This window comes from Ictalurus punctatus, chromosome 22 (genome assembly GCF_001660625.3).
Source record: "Ictalurus punctatus breed USDA103 chromosome 22, Coco_2.0, whole genome shotgun sequence".
Classification (NCBI taxonomy): Eukaryota; Metazoa; Chordata; class Actinopteri; order Siluriformes; family Ictaluridae; genus Ictalurus; species Ictalurus punctatus.
The window spans coordinates 17,610,471-17,630,376 of record NC_030437.2 but is presented as its reverse complement, the minus strand read 5'-3'; the positions used below and the strand labels follow the sequence as shown (position 1 = coordinate 17,630,376).

The window sequence follows — 19,906 nt, the reverse complement described above, 5'->3', positions numbered from 1 at the left end:
AAGACGCTCCCGTGATCATGTGATAGAGAAGAAGTGGCGTACGAGCGTTAATCGGTAATGATTTCAAGAATTTAAGACAGTAAAATATATTAATTAAAAAAAAAAAAATTCAAATCGGTTAATAATTGAATCCCTGCATGATTACACAATTTACTGTATTTGTTTTCATCAACTGTAATCAAATATCACGAACTGTTTAGGCTTGACTATTTTCTACACTGTGTTTTATTATGATTTTTTTTGATCAGTAAACACATTCACAACCTCTTCCATAAGTACATCTCTAATTTTATTAAAGAAAAACAGGCCCGACTTTACACAGCTTGTTAAAATGATTTGTACATTCAAAAAGCTGAAAAGCAAACAGGAAGAAAGACACGAAATATCGTCACGTCTTGTATTCTCCGTAGGAGTGCAAGCCTGGCGGATGTACAGCAGAACGTTCTACACTTGCTATAATATTCCTCGTTTGAATTTAACATTGCCTTTTTTTTATTAATTTTGTGAGGTGGAACATTTTATACGACGTGCTCACAAAAGAAAAGCATTTCATTTAGAAAAAAATAAAAATAAAAAAAGAAAGGGGGGGAAAAAAAAAAACAAAAAAGGGTTCACAGCTTCCAGACGTTTGCACGAAAACGTGTTCTCCGCAGCGTCCGGGGAATTTTGCGGCTTTTCTCTGTAGTGAAAAAAATGACCAGAAAACGCTTACTTTACAAAACACGTATAACTCGTACTTCGCTCACGCATTCAGAGACGGGACGCCGTCTTCACGAGGAAGACTACGCGCCGTGCTCGTGTGGGTCTGAGGGCGCAGAGAATATACCAGAAATATCAGGAAATGCTGAATTCTCGATTCTGATTGGTCTGCAGCTCTGACGGTAGTGCGGCTGCGTTGACGCGGGTTTATACGAGTCGGTGCGCTCGTTATCGCTGCTATAGAAACGGCTCGTTCGCAGGGACTCGTACGCTACGTAAACGTTTTTATTTTTTAAACGCGTGTATTCGTCGATGCGGTGTAAGTTTCGGCGAGGAGAAAATGTTTATTGGACATTTATGGAAGGAGTCTCCACTGTTAGTGCTTTGGAACAGTTAGAGGTTAAAGCTGTAACAGAATAGCTGCTGGGGGGGGGATTGAGAGAGAGAGAGAGAGAAGGGGGTAAAAAGTATGGCGTGTCATTGTTTAAATACTCGTTTAAGTATATCGGTGTAGAATAAGAGGAATAAAACATTTCAGGAAACTCCGCTTCGTTGTCACGATCAATCAACCCGCTGTTGATTATTTTCCTGTAACAGAGTGCCACTCTGTCCCATTCCTCACTCAACAACAACCGCCCTTACAACTCAATTACAACCGAGTGTTGATTAAAAAGCTTTTCTCTTCTTCTCCCCCACCCCACCCCGAGGAATTCTTGTCGCACGTATGCGCCGGATGCCACCGAGACTGAAACGGATCATTTTCCACACCTGTAAGCTGAGGAAAAGACATCTGACGGATGAAGAACTGCTGAGAGGACGTTTTCTGATAATAGTACACTATAATGCAAGTACACCCTACACCAAGAAGTGTTACAAAACACTAAGGAGCTGTGGGATTTGTTATGCAGTGCTACAGATTACTTTTGGAACACATGAGACAACCTGAAGCGTAAATATCCTGTATGATGGCTCACTGGCACGGATGGAAATGAACAGCCATGTTGTCACATTACATAACACTTACACCGCATCTGCGTGATGTGAGCGTTCGTAGACGTGCACGGTAGTAGTGTGGTTTTGAGCCTGCGACACAAACCCGGTTATCCCGTCACCGAAATACGGTCCGAAGCAGCAAACAAAAGAGACGTACGGCGCGTGATGCAAGACATGGCACTAAAACTCGCGTTTCGTTTTTGTAGTGCAATACCAAGAGCTCGAACTTTTGACGCGTTGGCAGAAGCGACAAAACCCGAAAACCTCCGGTCGAAGCTCGACGGAGAAAGTCAGTTCCACGCTCGTAGACGAGTCTATAGCTCCATGTCCTCCTCTGTGGAGCTGGAGGACGCAGGAGGGCAGGCGAGGGGGCTGAAGGTGCGCTCGTCCGCCCCTTTAGGGATGGGGATGGGTGTCGGGGTCTGTCTGCACACTGGCTGCTGTTTACGCTGCTGTCTCTGGAGAGAGTCCTTCAGCTGCTGGGTGAGCGGGTCCTCCGGGGGGCGCCACAGCACCAGCTCCATACACGAGCGGCTCCTGCATGGGTTAAGGATATAGCTTTATATCCTTAGATGAGATATATCTTGTGCTTTTAACAATGGACATCGGAAATCTTCTGACCAACTATTTCAGTACCTCATGTTGTAGAAATCTGAACACAAATTCTTTTTTCTTTCTTTACTCCCGACTCACGTACATGTCGCCGTCACCACACGTACTGTACGTTTGCGTGCAACTGCTACGAGAGCGGCATTGTTCACATACTCTCGGATATCTCGTGTACACTACCAGTCAAAAGTTTAGACACGCTCATTCTTTATTCTTATTTATTTTTCCACGTTTTAGAATTATAATAAAGTCACCAAAACTCTGGAGTAACACAAATGGAACGATGGGAATTATGTTGTGATAAAAAAATAATAAATAAATCAAAAAGCATCTACAAAGTAGACACGCTTTTCGTCTAGAATTTCCAGGAATGTATTTTCGGAATATTTCGCTCCGAGTCGTCTGTTTAAAATAAATATGCTTTTGTGAATAAACTGTTAGTTTTTTTTAATGAAAGAAACGGATACGTCGACACGATTATATTTTTGTCTACGACACCGATTTCACACGTTTAATCACACACCTTCAGATCAAAATCTTTTTAACATCATGAGAACCATTTCACTCGGGCGTCCACAAACTTTTGACCGGTAGTGTACCGTTTCGGCCAATTCGGGTGTCGTATTGTTGTGTGTATTCTGTACACTCACACTAATTGTGCTACTGTATGAGGGAGAATGTCGCCAATGCCGCGCTGTAGCCCTTCCCTCAGGCTGTCAGACAGCACGAGCACGGGTCTGCGCTGAGGCGGCTCTACGTCCAGATCCTCATCGCTGTCATCCTCCAGAGTTATTCTGAACACACACATGCGCGCGCACGCACACACACACACACACACATACGCGCGCGCACAGGCACCCTTGGTGTTAAACCCAGTCCATGCGTACCAGCTAGCTTGTACAAATGTTGGAAGATGGAGAAACACAACCAAAACGGGGGAAATTTTATTCATATTCGTCCTATATTCTGGTTAGCTAACATATGGAAAGCTAGTTAACGAGTTATGTAAAAGAACAACTTTATGAATAATATCTAATATCTATAGTACAATCCTATATATATATACACATACATACATACATACATACACACACATATGTGAACTCCTCCACGTATATATATGCGAGTTTCTCTTTTCTTCTATTCTTATTTTTTGGAATGATACAATAGTGAAAACCGGTCTGAATAGAGAGACAATGTTTACTCTGATCGGGTGTATAAGTCTCTCTCACCTGTTCTCGATCTCCTGCAGCTTCCTCTGCGCCGCCTCCACCTCCATACAGGAGCCCTCCGTCTCCGGCCTGGCGGCGGGTAAAGGGTTCTGATTGCACTGGGTGTTTGGGCACGGCGAGACGGCCGTAGCGCAGTGCCGAGCTGTGGGAGAACCGGTCGCGCACTCGGTTAACCACCCCGGGTCTAAGCTGGAGCTCGTGTCCTCCGAGGGATCGGATTCGCCCTCGTCCATCATCTTCTGTCTTTTGGCGCTGCAGCCTCTATATACACACACACACACGAGGAAAACGATCGACATCAGTGACCCCGATCGGTGTCGTTAATCATAAACAGGCCTGAGAAACATAACTCGTCAGACCCATCAGTACGAATCCTGCAGAAGCGCAATGCGAAGTGTAGAGCCGTGTAAAATAAGCTTGAGCGCTCAAATGAGACAAGAACCTCAAAGGACTTCAAAGGACGGAAGAGGCTCCGTTTCTGAAAGGACTGGGCATTTCGTTGTTCGGACAAGTCGCGAGATTTAAAAACAAACAAACAAACAAATAAATGAATAAAAATCCGCCCAAAAAAACACAGCGAACACGTACTCATCGTCTGTTCTTCTCCTGTGCTTCCTCAGACATCTCCTCTCCCAGCTCCTACAACAATAGAGGACAGAAGATCAGTTTACATGTACATACAATAACTTAATTATAATAAAAACCGGCGTCTGCTTCTAGGCTGTTTTTTTCCTGCGTCATTCTGCTTCATTACACGTAACTTCATTTATGGACGTTAATGTGTGGATTTCTTGAATTAATACTGAAGTCTGGTGAAATCTTCATGTGAATAACCTCATTGGAAATTTATTTACTGAAAAAAATGTTGACACGTTCAATACTTATTTCCCCCGCTGTACACTACCGGTCAAAAGTTCAGACATACTCGTTCTATATTTTTTTTAATGTATTTTTTCCACATTTTAGAATTATAATAATAAAGTCATCAAAACTCCGGAGGAACACAAATGGAACTATGGGAATTATGTCGTTATAAAAAAAAAAAATCCAAAATAAATCAAAATAATTATAATATAAAATAATAATAATAATATTTTAGCATCTTCAAAGTAGACATGCTTTTCACCTAGAAATTTCCAGAAATGTATTCTCGGCGTTTTCTCGACCGATTTCCTGAGGAATTTCCCTGAGATGCTTTTTAAACGGTATTAAAGGAGTTCCCACCGACGCCGGACTCTTATCGGCTGCTTTTCGGATTATTTCCCTCCGAGTCGTCCGTTTAAAAATCAATAAAATGTTTTCTAATGAAAGAAATGAATACGTTGGCATGATTATATTTTTGTCTACGACACCGATTTCACACGTTTAAATCACACACCTTCAGATCAAAAGGTTTTTAACATCATGAGAAACATTTCAGTCGAGTGTCCACAAACTTTTGACCGTTCATGTGTATGTATGTATATATATATGTGCGCTGGTGAATTGTACATACAAATGTTCTCCGTCCAGAATCTTTCATTTTAGCAGCAATAAAACGCCACCCACTGATAAATGTTACTACGGCAACCAGTAGTAGGAACGCCTACTGGCGACTAGGTGTCGTGCCATCACTATACGATCACTGTATATGTGAACATGCCTTAAGAGCTCTCTTGGCTGTTATGTAGGATAATTATAATTTATACGGCCTCTGGGAGACCAGGGACTCGACCCTGACAGCGCCTCTAAACAAGACGAGGCACAACTGTCTCAGTGTCTCTGAATTTTGGGCTCCGCGATCTTAATTGCTATAAGAACCCAATCACATCATATAAAACAATATTTACAGTCACGTTCAGGATCCGTATAAACAAATCTCATCTCAGGCCTGATGCCAAAATAGCAGAATATTTAAAAACAACTGTTATAAATCATTATTATTAATAATAAACACATTTATAATAAATTTATATTTTAAAAAAATTATTGAAAGAAAACTCAAACAAATTCAGATATGAAAGACTGAAAAAGACAATAATAATAATAATACAAAAAAAAACAAAACATTTTAACCAAGATTACATACGTTACCAAGGTTATGTAGAAAATTTTTACATCACATTAGATGCTAGCAGTCAGTTTGTAATTATTTACCCCCCCACGCTCCTGCCCAAAAAAACCCAAACAAACTAAAATTACAGGAGGTTTCATGATGTCTGTGATATCTCTGGAAGGTTTACTGCGATGTAATTTATTACGATATCGATATTATATAGTCGTATCGCTCAGCCCTGACGCAAAGTGTAGTACTGTTTTGGGAAATATAAATATAGAACAATAAATATAAATCATCATCAGTTACTAGATGAAATGTAAAGCAAAATATTCTGACTGGAAAGCAGGGTTGTGATACTGGATCAGTTTGTAGCGACATACGTGTGTGTGTAATGACTATGTGGCTTAAGTATAAAATACACTATGGTCAAAAGTATGTGGACACCTGACCACCACAGCGTATGTGCCTATGAGATTGAGCCCTGTTATAAGCAGCGCCACTCACGAGTTGGTCATGGAGCTTCCCGGGAGGTGGAGTGAGCCACCGGTTTGTCCCTTTGAGATGCTCATATCAGGAACGGTGAAGTGTGGAAGGGAAGAGTATATGGAGGGGAAGTAGCCTAGATCCCTGCTCCCTGGACTGGCACTCTGCATGCTGTCTGTCTGTAAACAACAACAACAACAACAACAACAACAACAAAAAGATTTTAAAAAATAACAACGATGAACCACAGAGCTGGGCAATATGACGATATATTACATCAACATCGAGATAAATGATAACAAAATATACCTTTCTGAGATATCGCAGGTATCACGATATCCACGGAAATAATACTGAAAACAGAATGCAATAACGTTCCTCAACGTAAAATTGTGAAGACTAAAGCAAACCCAACTTTTTTGGAATCGGGGTTGAATATAGTTAAGTGTTTTAGGGTTCATTTCACGTCACTCATTTTCATTATTTCATTAAAAAAAAAAAAAGTGCAACAGTCAATATTGTTTATTTTTTTTAACAGTATGTTGAAAATTATTTAAAATTTCTCCAAAAAATAATTCAATAATCCACGTGTATCATGTATTTTTTTCCGCTGGAAAAAACAACAACAACCCAGTTTGGAAACCTGTTTTCCGGTCTGCAACGTTTGTTTATATTTGGATTGGTGTCCTGTCAGTCATTTTATAGCCACGCCCCCCAACACCACATCACATCTATAGAAATAAATCGCTACAATACAGAGCTGTAACTCGGCTTTCGGGCGGTCAAAGCTCCTGGCTCATGCAAACTCTAACTGAACCGTCATAGGATTTGGGGGCGGAGCTTTGTGTACATGGGTGCAAATGGGGGTGGGGTCAACGAGTAAATAAATCCGTTAGAATCTTATCCACGCGTTTAACCGTAACAGACTTTCTCGCCTAACGCACCTTTAAACAAAATAACATGCTTAACGTCAGTGACGTCTATAAATATTTATTTCAATAAAAACATTTTCAGGCTACAGTTCATTATTTATTCAGCTCGACATATAATTATCTATATATTTAATTACCGAATATTTCATTACATTTTTCATTCTTTAATAATGCTTGAGGGGAAAAAAAACTTACACACACACACACACACACACATAAATGTATATAAAATAACATTAAAAAATAATAATAATGACAAACGTTGTAACTTGGAAGCAACTGATTTAATGCAATTATTAGTAACTTAGTTAAACTAACAATCATTTCAGTATCTAACCTTTTTACCAAACCGATATTATATCGTTTTATATCTTTAAGTATCGTGATATGATATTTTGGTCGTATCGCCCTGTGAGAATGAGCAAGCATCAAAAAAAATATCCATAATTATAAAACGTACATTATTACAGCTATGTTGGCAAACATAGCATTAAATAAACATCACATTTTCTCTTTTTCGCGGCACAAACATGTATAACTTCGTCTATTTAAACTGTATTAACAATTCTGTTATTGCAGCTGTCAGTTTCTTACATCGTTGTGCGGTTCAACCCCCTTAATGCACCTAATCCCACATACCTGCACCGTCCCTACTCTACCTTCCTACACAGGGAGCTAAACCCGATCTATTCCCTCCCTATCTAGTGCACTACGGTTGACAAGAAGCCGCCATTTGGAACACACCGCCCATCTAGATTAAACTATTTTGGGCCGAACGCAGGCTGCAAAGTTATATATCCTTTCGACGGTATAATAAATACTTTAAACTAATACCGCATAACATTCTGGTGTTTAAGTCGCTACTTCGAGGAGAAAACACTTACCTCAGTTAGCGAGCACAGAAATTACGGCGGGGGAGAACAGATAAACAACTCAGGAAGAAATGAATCTGAAGCTAGCAACTTCGCTACCACTGACAAAACACACACATGCGAGACTGCGCGTGAGCTTGAGAACACGCGATAAAATTCTAGAACGCGCGCGACTGATGGGATTTGTAGTCCGTTAGCTGACGTTTGTAGTCCACTTCCGTTTAGCTTCGACAAAAAGGACGCAAATCCATCATTCAAACACAGATATATGAGGTGTTTTTATCATTATTACTATTTTTGCGCCGTAAAGGTGGTATTTTCTTTTCTTTTAAAAGTATTTGAAGCTTCTAACGTGACGGATGGGACTGTAAAATCTTTTTATTTATTTATTTATTTATGTATTGATTGATTGATTTTTCAACAATGGAATACTAGCAAAAAGTATAAACATTCACAAATACATGTTTGCCGGGAAATGTTACCACTTTCACCTTACAACAAAAATGAACCCTATAGCTGCCACATCAGTAATTTTTTTTTTTTTTTCAAAAGCAAAGATAGAAATGAAAGAATCATTAAAATCAGTTTTCTTTCTTTAAATCAGTGGGAAAATAATCTAATCTTTTGTACAATTGACATCTATTTTGCTTTGTGAATGTGATATTCCCCAAAAAGGGAATTATATTGTGATTGTATTGTCAATCTCCACTAAACCAGTATCATCATAATCCATAAACAAGATGGGTATATCAGTTATGTGAATAATCTTAAATAATTAGCGAATCCAGAGACTTGAAAATAATTCTGTATAATCAAAATTGCAAAATAAAATGTAGGATTGTTTCTTACTGCAAGGATAATATCGATTTATTATTTTTAAATGAATTTCTTTGGCTTTGTTTGGAATGACATTTTTATTAATATCTAACCACAGATTCTGAAAAGAAGAAGAAGGATAATCTTGTTTACCCTTCACAACAGCATTAGAAAATACACTTTTGTCTTTGGTTAAGATCTCTCTAATATTATATAAATAATATAATATAGGAGGCCTATTTGCTAATTAAAATTCCAAAGTACCTAACTACGGGGACTGTAAAGTCACCTGTAGTCTGTTACATGACGTTGGCAATATGATTTTAAATTTTCATTGAAGGATATATTTCTTTATTTTTCTGGCAGTGGCCATGCTATTGATCTTGTTAATTTCTTTGTGTTGCACTGTAAATTTTGTATTTAACAAAAACAAATTTCTCAAGATTTTGCCTAGACTTGATATCTTTCTTGCCGAGATTTCTCTTATTGTAAAATCTATTATCCTCATTTATAACAATAAGAATAACAAGCTTCTGAAGAATTATGATCATATTTTTCTTACTGATTGAGGTGCTATTGTTTTTTTTTCGCTTCCTTTTTTTCTTTTATGTTATTATATTTCAATGCAGTGCTGTTTTGTTTTCTTGCAATAAAAAAAATGTAAAACAACAACAACAACAACACCAACAACAAAGAAACCGTCACAAAAAAACTTTGGTATTCCACTTCTGGCTTAATCGTGAACAAATCCACAGTGTAAACACATAGAAGGACGAGTTGTTTTAAAGTAAATTTTTGTGAGAGGCAGATCGTATAAAAGTTTAATATCAACAAGTGAATGTCAACAACAACAAAAAAAATACTGAAGCGACCTCTAGTCCGTTAGATGACGTTTGAAGTCCACTTCCGGTTATAAAGTAAACAAACCCATTTATTTATTTATGTTATTTTATTTATTTATTTACTCACACGCGAGATCGTATTGAAATTTAATAACAACATTATTGCAATTAAAGCGAAGACCCCCCAAAAAACAAGCACTCATTTGCATTTCCGCTCTCTTTGACCCCGCCCTTTGTTGTGATAATTTGTCACGTGACGTACGGGACCGTACATTTCAACGTCTAAATAAATAGCTGACCCAAAGTTGCTTCGTCCATTCACGCCACGCTATTCGTGAAAGGAAGTAATTGTAAAAAAAAAAAAAAAAAAAAAAGAGTCGGTAATTTCCTGACTGCAGTGTAAATCCGTGTCATGGGTTTATTTTGTAGCTCAGCCCAGATGAAGATGATTTTCTGCGTTATAGCGGCTCTGTTTGCTCTGACTGTAGCCAATACAGCAGGTGATTATTCTTTCTCATCTCTCTCTCTCTCTCTCTCTCTCTCTCTCTCTCTCTCTCTCTCTCACACACACACACACACTACTTATATCATATTATAGTTATAAACATGTTATAGAACTATACTTTAATATAAAAGCTTTCAGTTCAAACACGTAGGATAGAAATGGCCATTTAAAATGTACAATATAGTTTTAACAAAACTAGATTTAATTTCTATAACACTAATTTATAGGTGAAACCTTAAGGAATAAAATGAAACAATTATGTTTGCTTAATGCTTCTAATACTTAAGTCATTGGACTATATACATTAACAACATATACACTGAAATTAATAGAATTTTGTATTTCTTTTCTGTTTATTATTATTGTTGTTGTTGTTATTATTATTATTATTATTAGTCTTATTTATTTATTTGCTCGATTTGTTTTCTGTTAAAAACCAAAGATTTGAGATAAAACCACTTCTCTGTATTTTTCTCACTACCCATTTACACGACCCACCATACATATGTATGTATTATTATATTTATACAATTATTTATGTTAAGATTTTGCTGCAGAATAACCTCAAAAGACTGTCGAGATAATGTAATTAATGTAAGATCATGTAAGATAACGTATCTCTCCAAGATACTCTTTTTTATCCCCAATCATGTTACTGACCCATTTCCAATTAACCTCCAGCTGTTTCTTTTAACCTCCAGCTGTTTCTTTTTACTAACACTTACTTTTCCAGCCTTTTGTTGCCTCCGTCCCAACTTTTTTGAGACGTGTTGCGGCCATGAAATTCAAAATTACCTTATTTTTTTTCCTTAAAATGGTACATGAGACTTGCAAATCATTGCATTGTTTTTATTTACATTGTACACAGCGTCCCACCTTTTTTGGAATTGGGGTTGTATTATTTAATATATTAATATAATGTAGGTTGTATATTTGAACACTGTTTGGATTTTATTTCGTTGAAGGAAGTCATGCCAGACCAACCCGATTATTATTTATTTATAATTAACGTCTCGTGCCTCCGTCGCTCCCACTGAGTTAAATGATTATGGAAAACTTCAGAATTTCATCATCACGGACATTTTCCTATGTACTTTGCTCTCTGAGTTTATTTAGCAGTGTTTGTAGAGATAGCTACATATATCTGTGTGTGTGTGTGTGTGTGTGTGTGCGCGTGTGTGTGCTCCCCTGCTGTGTGTTGGGGTTGAGAAACATGGGGTCGTGAACTCTTTAGTAAAGGTTTTTTTTTTTGTTGATGTTATGATTCATGTGCTCCAGGTAAGTTTCTTAATGTATTGCAAAATCCTGAGACCCGAGTCGACTGTTTTTCAGCTCAGTTTGTTCTGTGCTGCGCATATCTGTCTAAACACATCTGATCAAATATGATGAAACTGTGCCAGAGGGGAAAAAATGTGTGTGCATGAATGAATTACAATGTGAATTAAAACAAAACAAAAATTCCTTCTGAAACTGAGAAAATAAAATGAAAGTAAAGGAGAGGAAATGTAATAATGAAAAAAATCCAATAATAATAATAATAATAATAATAATAATAATAATAATAATAATATACTGATCCAATGGCTAAAATATTTTTCCCACACTTCTATTCCATCAGATGTAAATCTTTTCTGGATGATTAAAATGCTTCAGCTTCACCAGAAGTAAGATGTTTGGAGAATCAGGAGACCAAGAGCCAGGGTATAATCAAAGATATGGTTCATTATGCGTACAGAGACACACTGGGCACTACAAGCATTTCATAGTCTCAATCTTAATCCAAACATAAGATACAGTTGGCTTTTGTACTCAGATGTACGTGCAAGCAGCATACTCAAGGCCAGTTAAGGAAAACATGAGAGAAAAACACAAGACAATAGACAAAACTCTTTGAGAAAAACATACACAAGGACAGAAACCCAAAAACGTCACGAGACCTTTATGAGAGAAAGCGAAAATCACATCGATCTCAAACGATCGAATCATAATCATGGAAAATAAGGAAAAATATTCAAGCTTTACTTCATTTATTTGAGTTACTTTTACAAACGGAGGATCGGCGCACGCCAAAAGACAGCTAGTTCTGCACCAAGCTGTCTTAAACACACTCCATCAAATTAAGGAGGACGAATTGTTTCTGGACTCGTTGCTTGTACCATCTACTCAAAGTTTATCATATGATTAATTTGTGTTGCCTCGCGGCTAGAAGTTGTTGAAAAGAAAACCCCGAGTGGAACTATTAAAACATCGCTGCACTCTGTTCTTCTTACTCGTCCCTAAAACGTTAAAACGTTCGAGTCATAACCCCTCTCTAGTCGAAATCTACTAGTCGTATCCTGGGATTGAATTTCGTAATCGTTTTCAAATACGTTTCAATCGTTGAAACCGGGTCATGAGGAATGTTTCCAATCGGCCGAGGCGGACGAAAACCGTTGGCTCTAAGAATAGTATTTCGAGCCGTGAGTTTCCTAAGAAAATGAAGTGTGTGTAGCTCACCATTAGCCTCCTTAGTTCATTTTCAGACCCAGGATACTCAAGGCTCAATTTCAAATTCCGATTTATGACATACTGGATACTGGATTTTTGATTTCCGTGAGCTGTAAGCCGTAATCATCGAGATTAAAACAAAAAAAGGCTTGAAATATTTCACTTTATGTGTAGTGAATCTTGAAGATATGAAAGTTCTACTTTTTGAATTAAATTATGGAAAAAAATGAACTTTTCCATGATATTCAATTTTTTTGAGATGCACCTGTGTGTATATATATATATATATATATATATATATATATATATATATATATATATATATATATATATATTATATATATATTGCACGTACATATATATATATTTCCCCCCCACACTTTCCCCACAGCCTCGGATAATAAAAATCTCCTGCTCAGGCTGAACCAGGATCTGCTTCGTTCCACCGAAAATCAGGAGTCTCTTCCCAACCCGAGCATCCACATCGCCCTGCGCCTCTCCACCCAGCATAACCTGATCAAAGAGGGCCAGTACCTCAACCAGCTCAAGACCAAGTTCCATGAGGACATTCAGAGGTACTGAGGTGTTTCCATTTTGAATTTTTTTCCCACAACAACCATATCTAGGTGGATTGTCTGCTCTAAATTCCCCAGAGTGTGAATGTGTGTATCTGCATGGTGCCCTATAACGGAGTGACGTCCCCATCCTGGGTGTATTCCCGCCTCACGCTCAGTGTTCCTGCGATAATAAGCTCCAAGATCCACCACAACCATGACCAAGATAAAGCACTTACTGATTGTTGGATTATGGAAATTCTGTGTCTGATCACTCAGAAGCTCTCGTGTTGAAAAGCTGGAGGTTTTCGTGCCACCTAATCCGAAGCCACATGTGAAGCCACACTGGTTGTTCCACCAGTTCCTCTTGGCCTGCAGCCATGTGGATAAGCTTGGACGTCTTGAACTCGCTAATCGATTCAGCGTTACTCCTAATTCATCACCATACTCGATATACTAAATTACTACATAGCACTAAATACCACTTCTTTGTCACTAAATGTTACTTGTCTGTCTTCCCATCAGCACTTTGAACACGGGGAAGCCTGTGGTGGGCCGCCTCGCCCTCTATGTGTTGGCGTTAAAAGCTTCCTGCCATGACCTGAGCAATGTATCACTGTTGACGGGTGAGAAGAGCGAACCACTGCTCACACACCTGAAGAAACAGATGGAGTTGGAGAAGGAGCACATTGCAAGTGAGTCGGTTCTCTCTCACTTCTTCTTTCATACCTGGGTTAGGCTTATGTATGTATATTTATCCAGTGATTAGAGATGATGATAATAGTGATTAGAAGGAGACCCTCAATACGTATACACGGACAACAATAATCCGATATGAACCCGATTAAGACGATACTCTGATTAAGAAACTAGCATATGAACAGAGATTATTGATGACCTTAATCCGGCTAAAGTCATACTCGAAGAAAACACAAAACAAATTAAGACGTGTGGAGTATTCCTGTTTTAGTCGCATTATCGACGTGCGTTACAGACACGTACACACCTTAATCACACTATTAACGTCGTGTTGGAATTTTCACCGCATTGTGCGACAGGACACGTACACACACGGCAGCGCTCGACCGTTTGACGGCAAACAAGAGCGCACGGTTACGTCCCAAACCGCGTACTTGCCTACTATATAGTAGGAGAAATACATCTACTATATTGTAGGTAAGTACACGGTTTGGGACGCAGCCCACGGCTTCAAGCAGTCGTCTATTTGCACGTACAGCAAGACAAATAATTAACCGCACTTGAAGCTTTCGTAAAATTAAAAATAAAAACACCCAAAACTGTATACGGTACCATAACGAAGACAAACTGGACGTCGATACGTGAAATTCTGGAGGGACGTCGGACGGCGTGGCACGGGGACGTAACGACGTGTGACATCTATGTTCTATAACGCGTAAAACCTGAACATGAAAGGAGTATTCTAAAAGCGACTCATGTAAACACCTTAATCAGAATACTGTCTTATTCAGAATAAGGTCAGTAATTAGATCACTGCTGTCCGTGTAAACGTAGTCAGTGAGAACATCTCCAGGACTTCTCTCCAGGGTTAGGGTTTTTAATCAATAAATATAGAAATGCCTTTCCCTGGTGTCACAAAAGTAGAAACAGGAAGTAACATGACAAATCGAACCAATAATGTTACTCGGTTCTGTTGAAGTAAATCCCAGACGTCTGTGGGCTCTAACGGCTCCAAAAAACCCACAAAAAACGCAAAAACAATAATGTAGGTCTAATAAAGTGAACATTAAGTAAACATAGTGTTTAAAATCCCATCAACAGCACTGAAGTACCTGATTTGAACTATAAAGCAAATAAACTGGCAAGTGTGTAAATGAGGTCCTGTTTGCGATCTTGTGTGTTTTTATTTTTTTTCATTCAGTCAGCGATCGTCCCCTGACCAACTACTACCAGTACTCTCTGGGCATTCTGGCTCTGTGTGTAAGCGGAGTGAGAGTGAGCTCTCATGTCAGCCACAAGCTCACCCATGCCGCCCTGCACAGCACATTCAATCACGGCGACTCCGAAAGTGTGGGTGAGTTCACGCGCTTTACTATCTGCGTCCACTTTTCATTTCGATTTATTCATTTGAATCCCAGCAGAAGAAGGTGTCTTTGAGAGAGTGTTTGAATGTGCTACGCTCTTTCTCGCCCTTCCCAGACACCCTTGCGATAGCAGGCATAGCTCTGCAGTGTCTGAAAGAAGCTGAAACCCCGGTTAAAAACAAGAAGGAGTTGGAGAAGGCTCTGGCCACCATCAAACAGAAGATTGTGGACTCGGAGCGAGCCGACGGACACTTGGGCAATGAGTTCAGCACCGGCCTGGCTGTGCAGGTGAGACTCAGGGTGATCTGAATAGATCAGACTTCTGTATAGTAAAATTGCTCATCTGGGGTCTGGTTGTTGTTTAAAGAATATAAATCTGAAATACACAAATCTCAGTGAAGGACGCGTGTGCTGGTGTGCCTGCCAGTCACAGTAAAGGAGGTGTGGCATTTGTTCCTGTCAGTCCCAATGAAGGAGGCATGGCTTCTGTCTTTCAGTCCCACTGAAGGAGGCGTGGCTTCTGTGCTTGTCAGTCGTACCAAAAGAGGTGTGGCGTTTGTGTCCGTCAGTCCCTCTGAAGGAGGTTCTGTGCTTGTCATACGTACTGAAGGAGGCGTGGCCTCTGTACCTGTCAGTCATAATGAAGAAGTGCGAAGTACAGCTATAATGTGGTAAAAAAAACAAGAATTCTGAGTGAAGATAAGCCACAGAGATGTCGTTATCACTATTTGCACTATTTGTCTGTTTCAGGCTTTACTGGCGTTGGGCAACAATGTAGATGAGTGTTCTAAGTTTATGAAGGCTCTGTGGACTGATGTCAAAAAAGGTACCTACCACAATCCCATGGCAATCTCTCAAACCCTTCCTGCTCTCCAGAAACGCTCGTACCTCCACCTGAAGAACAAGGAATGTCTCAACGAGGACGGTTTGTACAGATAATACACTCACAATTCAGTTACGCCAATTAGAACCAGACATATCACGAAGTAGAAGTGGAAACGTTAGGGATAAAATATTTTAACATGTCATCATTCGACATTTTTTGGCCAAAACTGGTTCTCAAAAATTCTACGTACCTAAACCTTCCTTGTCCCAAATATAACTCAGGGCTAGTGACAATATTCTGAAGTGTCCACAGTATAATGTTGTATTTCTTTAAAGTGAAACTTTGCTATGCCGATGCTATGTTGCTATCTGTTTACTTGTACAGATACGCTCGTTCTGGACCCGGTTCCAGTCGTCCTGCCGACCCTGACGAACGTTCTTGTGCTGGTGGAGTTGGAGGTGGTGAAAGCAGATGGCTCGTCCCTCAATTATCAGATCAACGTTCCCAACGGCACCTCACTCCTCGAGACTCTCACACTGCTCCAGCAGCAGCAGGCGAACTTCAAGTCAGTATCGTTTATCTGACTGTTTAAGCGCAAAAAGGAACAAAAAACGCTCAAAAATTCGTTCATGAGGACGTTTCGCTAGTTTATGATGCTGTTAGCTAGCAACATAGCGTGAGCTATTTCTACACAGCAGCCTATATCTTAATAGTAAGGTGAAGTTAGTTGACTATCTTTAGCTAACTTTTTTTTCCCAATTTACTCCAACCTGGCACATAAATAAAAATAGCTGTGTTTATACCACATGACTAAGCAATTTTCTCAAACTCGTAGGTCATTTCAGCTTTTTGCTGTTGCTTTTTGTTCCTTTCTCTCCTATTTTGGGGAAACCTGAGGTAAAAGTACTTGAAATTAACACGTGTAAGCTACCGTGCTAAGAATTATGCATACAAAATGCTAAAAAAAATTAATAAAATGCTAGCTAGATCCAGTTTCATTTACTGTACAGTTACTCATAGGAGAAAGATGCTAAGTGACTAGCACTAAGTCAGATTCTGTGGCTAAGGTAAAATGGGTTTCTAACACAGACACTTTGCTAATTTTGAATTAGAGATGAATTAATATGAAATGACCTGCTCACAGAAGCATCTCTCTTTTTTAAAAAAAAATGTTTTACATACACAGAAGCTATAGCTCATAGTTAAGAGCTAATAATGAAAATAAGTTGCCTGGAGGTTTAAGGAGATACTTTGCTGTATTTACGTTCTGATCTGATCATCTGTGTGGGAGCCTGGAGGCCATTTTGTGTGTTTGTTATTTTTAGTAGTTGTGGCAAAGCTCAGTCCGTGCTGTTCGGTTTTACAGAGTGTGTGTTTTTTTATGCTGCAGGTTTGAGAAGGAGGACAGTCTGTGGGGGCCGTTCCTTAGTGTAGTGAACGGAGAACAGGCACGACAGACCGACCGGAGATACTGGCATCTTGCTTCAAACGGACAAGGACTGACTCAGGGTAAGACTGACCCCCCCCAACACGCACACAGTTCTTTTGTCTTATTATCCTTGTGAGAGCGTTTTGCTGACATAATTATTACCGCTGATAATTAATGCTATACTATACCTACATTTAACCCTAACCTTCATCTCAGTAAGCAAAAGTAAACCTTTTGGCTCATGGGGTCCAGCGAAATGTTGTGGACCACGGGGACCAATGAATGGTTGCTATTCCTGACATTCCTCCCCCACCTCCAACACACACACACAAACACACACACACACAAAACATCATATCATATACAAACACTGTATATTTACATTTATATACACATACATAGTCAAATGAACATATTTTATAGCAGTTGGAAATATTTTGATCCAATTTTTTTCTTTAGTTTTATGTTAGTTACGATGTCATTTATACAATATAATGTTTTCCTGAGATAACCATTTTTATTTTTTTATATCTTGAGATAACAAACCTTTCTCTGAGATAATACAAGTCATTAAAAATGTATGACCAAATAATATATATATATATATATATATATATATATATATATATATATATATATATATATATATATATATATATTTTAAAGGATTGTGAGAAACGTTATTCTGCCTACTATTCCACACAAATCTGTAATAGAACTAGCATAAAACATATTACACATGTAGAAGCCATGCTGGGTTTACAGGGAATTCATGTTTACGAATCAAAACCTTCACCGATCACATGGTTAAAGCCATCAGAACACTGTTGCTAGGCAACTCTATAAACGATATAAACTCAGAGTTAGCTGATATCTGGTGCTAGCAACCTTTTTTAGATCACAATGTAGCTTTGAATTATTTTATACAGACATCTTAAAGGTGATGTGACAGTAAAAAATGATACCAAATTGTCAGGAATATCAACATTTACCTCAGATTTGTTGTTACGTTGCTCAGAAGATACTCCGTATGACTAAAATAAATACACTTAGCATAAACCGCTAACCAAACGTCTATGGGCCGTACCATATGGACAGACGTTGTAGCCTCGCAACTCATGATGTCTGAGATTAAACTTTTACATAAAGATGTATTTTGCTTAAATTTTACTTCACTTTTCATTTTTATCAAATCTTTAAACACTACATCATTTGAATAAGAATAGTTTACGTTAAGGGACTACTCGAAACTAACCTCACTTTTTCAACTCTGTGCTTTTTCTTTTCAGGCATAAAGGACTATAAGGTTGAAGCAGCTCAGAAGATCACCATCAAGAACACCGGCTACTGATCTGGGTCCAAAATGAGACAAGGGAATCTTTAATGAGAATAATACTAGTAACTTTTTAGTGCTCGTCTATCTTTTTTAATGGATGTTTAACATCAGGTTGTTCCGACCCACTAATCCGATTGGTTCGAGCAGCGATCAAAGAGTGCTGGGACATTTCACCGTGTGTATCACGCGGCTTGTCTGTGTTCACTACGTACAATTCCAATATTCTAGCAATAGTTAATTACACTGAAACTGTTACTACCCTTACTATCAGTCAGTTACCATCGCGTTACTATGGTGTTACCATGGCAGCACTCTATATCCAGCTGTGGCTTCTTTGGGAACTATTTTTCTTGGCGAAGCAAAAATAAACAAAATACTTGGCCACGTTGTTGTGTCACTTACTCGATATGAATTTGTTTACGAAACAGTTGTATAAAAGCAATATCACACTCGCAGTCGTACTGAATACCTGCGGCCTCGTGCCTACAGCCGAACCACAGCCGTCCTGATATTCACTACAAGAGCGCAATTGCGAGTGTGATACTGCTTAGTTGTATAGTGTCATTTAACCATGTAACAGCTTTTAACTAATTATCTAATTTTAGTATCAGAATGTATCCTTATTTTTGTTTTGACTATTCGTGGGACAAAAAAATGAAGACAGTTTTGCATTTATTTAAATATGTTTAAGCATCTGAATAATTTTACAACATAAAATGATAAAAGCAAATAACCTATAAAAATGTTTGAGTGTTAAAGCTATGTAGTTTCTCCAATAGTTTAGACAGAAATTGAAATTATTGAATTATTGTATTAATAATCATAATAGTAATAATAGCAATAATAATAATAATAATAATAATAATAATAATAATAATAATAATAATAATGTGTTCTATTTTTAAGTTCTGTAACTGCTCAACTGAAATATGTGTTTTATTAATTGGGACTTTTATTTATTTATTTATTTTACCATAAATGGGTTGAGGATATTTTTCATTAAATCCCGCCTCCTTTGCTATGATTGGCTAACTGTATTTTACCTTCCTAATCCAGCCGGTATTAATTAATTATTTTAAAAAAACTTTGTTAATGTTATTATATTTCAGATTTGTGTATTTTATTACACATATTGTGATTTTAAAAAATATTGGCGATTTCGTTTGTAGCCGCCATTCTACGTCTTCTAT

The 19,906-nt window shown here is 38.3% G+C and overlaps 2 protein-coding genes across 4 annotated transcripts; one reads left to right on the top strand and one right to left on the bottom strand.

Annotated features, from left to right (window-relative positions):
• Positions 1-267: 267 nt before the first annotated feature.
• On the bottom strand, positions 268-8,013 carry ccdc117 (coiled-coil domain containing 117). 3 transcript variants are annotated; one of them, XM_017452532.3, is made up of 6 exons: positions 7,871-8,013; positions 6,076-6,233; positions 4,122-4,172; positions 3,534-3,794; positions 2,952-3,095; positions 268-2,229 (listed from the first exon to the last, which is right to left on the bottom strand). In XM_017452532.3, exons 2-6 carry the CDS (start codon positions 6,222-6,224, stop codon positions 2,007-2,009), a joined length of 828 nt encoding a protein of 275 aa, XP_017308021.1. In that variant the 5' UTR covers positions 6,225-6,233; positions 7,871-8,013; the 3' UTR covers positions 268-2,006. The 3 variants fall into 3 exon arrangements, with proteins under 3 accessions (XP_017308021.1, XP_053530239.1, XP_053530240.1); XM_053674264.1 differs by lacking the exons at positions 6,076-6,233; positions 7,871-8,013 and adding an exon at positions 4,660-4,877; XM_053674265.1 differs by lacking the exons at positions 2,952-3,095; positions 6,076-6,233; positions 7,871-8,013 and adding an exon at positions 4,660-5,365.
• Positions 8,014-9,797: 1,784 nt separating this feature from the next.
• On the top strand, positions 9,798-19,098 carry tcn2 (transcobalamin II). The gene is made up of 9 exons (XM_017452070.3): positions 9,798-10,016; positions 12,900-13,083; positions 13,588-13,757; positions 14,963-15,115; positions 15,241-15,413; positions 15,876-16,050; positions 16,336-16,516; positions 17,342-17,460; positions 18,670-19,098. Exons 1-9 carry the CDS (start codon positions 9,929-9,931, stop codon positions 18,729-18,731), a joined length of 1,305 nt encoding a protein of 434 aa, XP_017307559.1. The 5' UTR covers positions 9,798-9,928; the 3' UTR covers positions 18,732-19,098.
• The last annotated feature ends 808 nt before the right edge of the window (positions 19,099-19,906 follow it).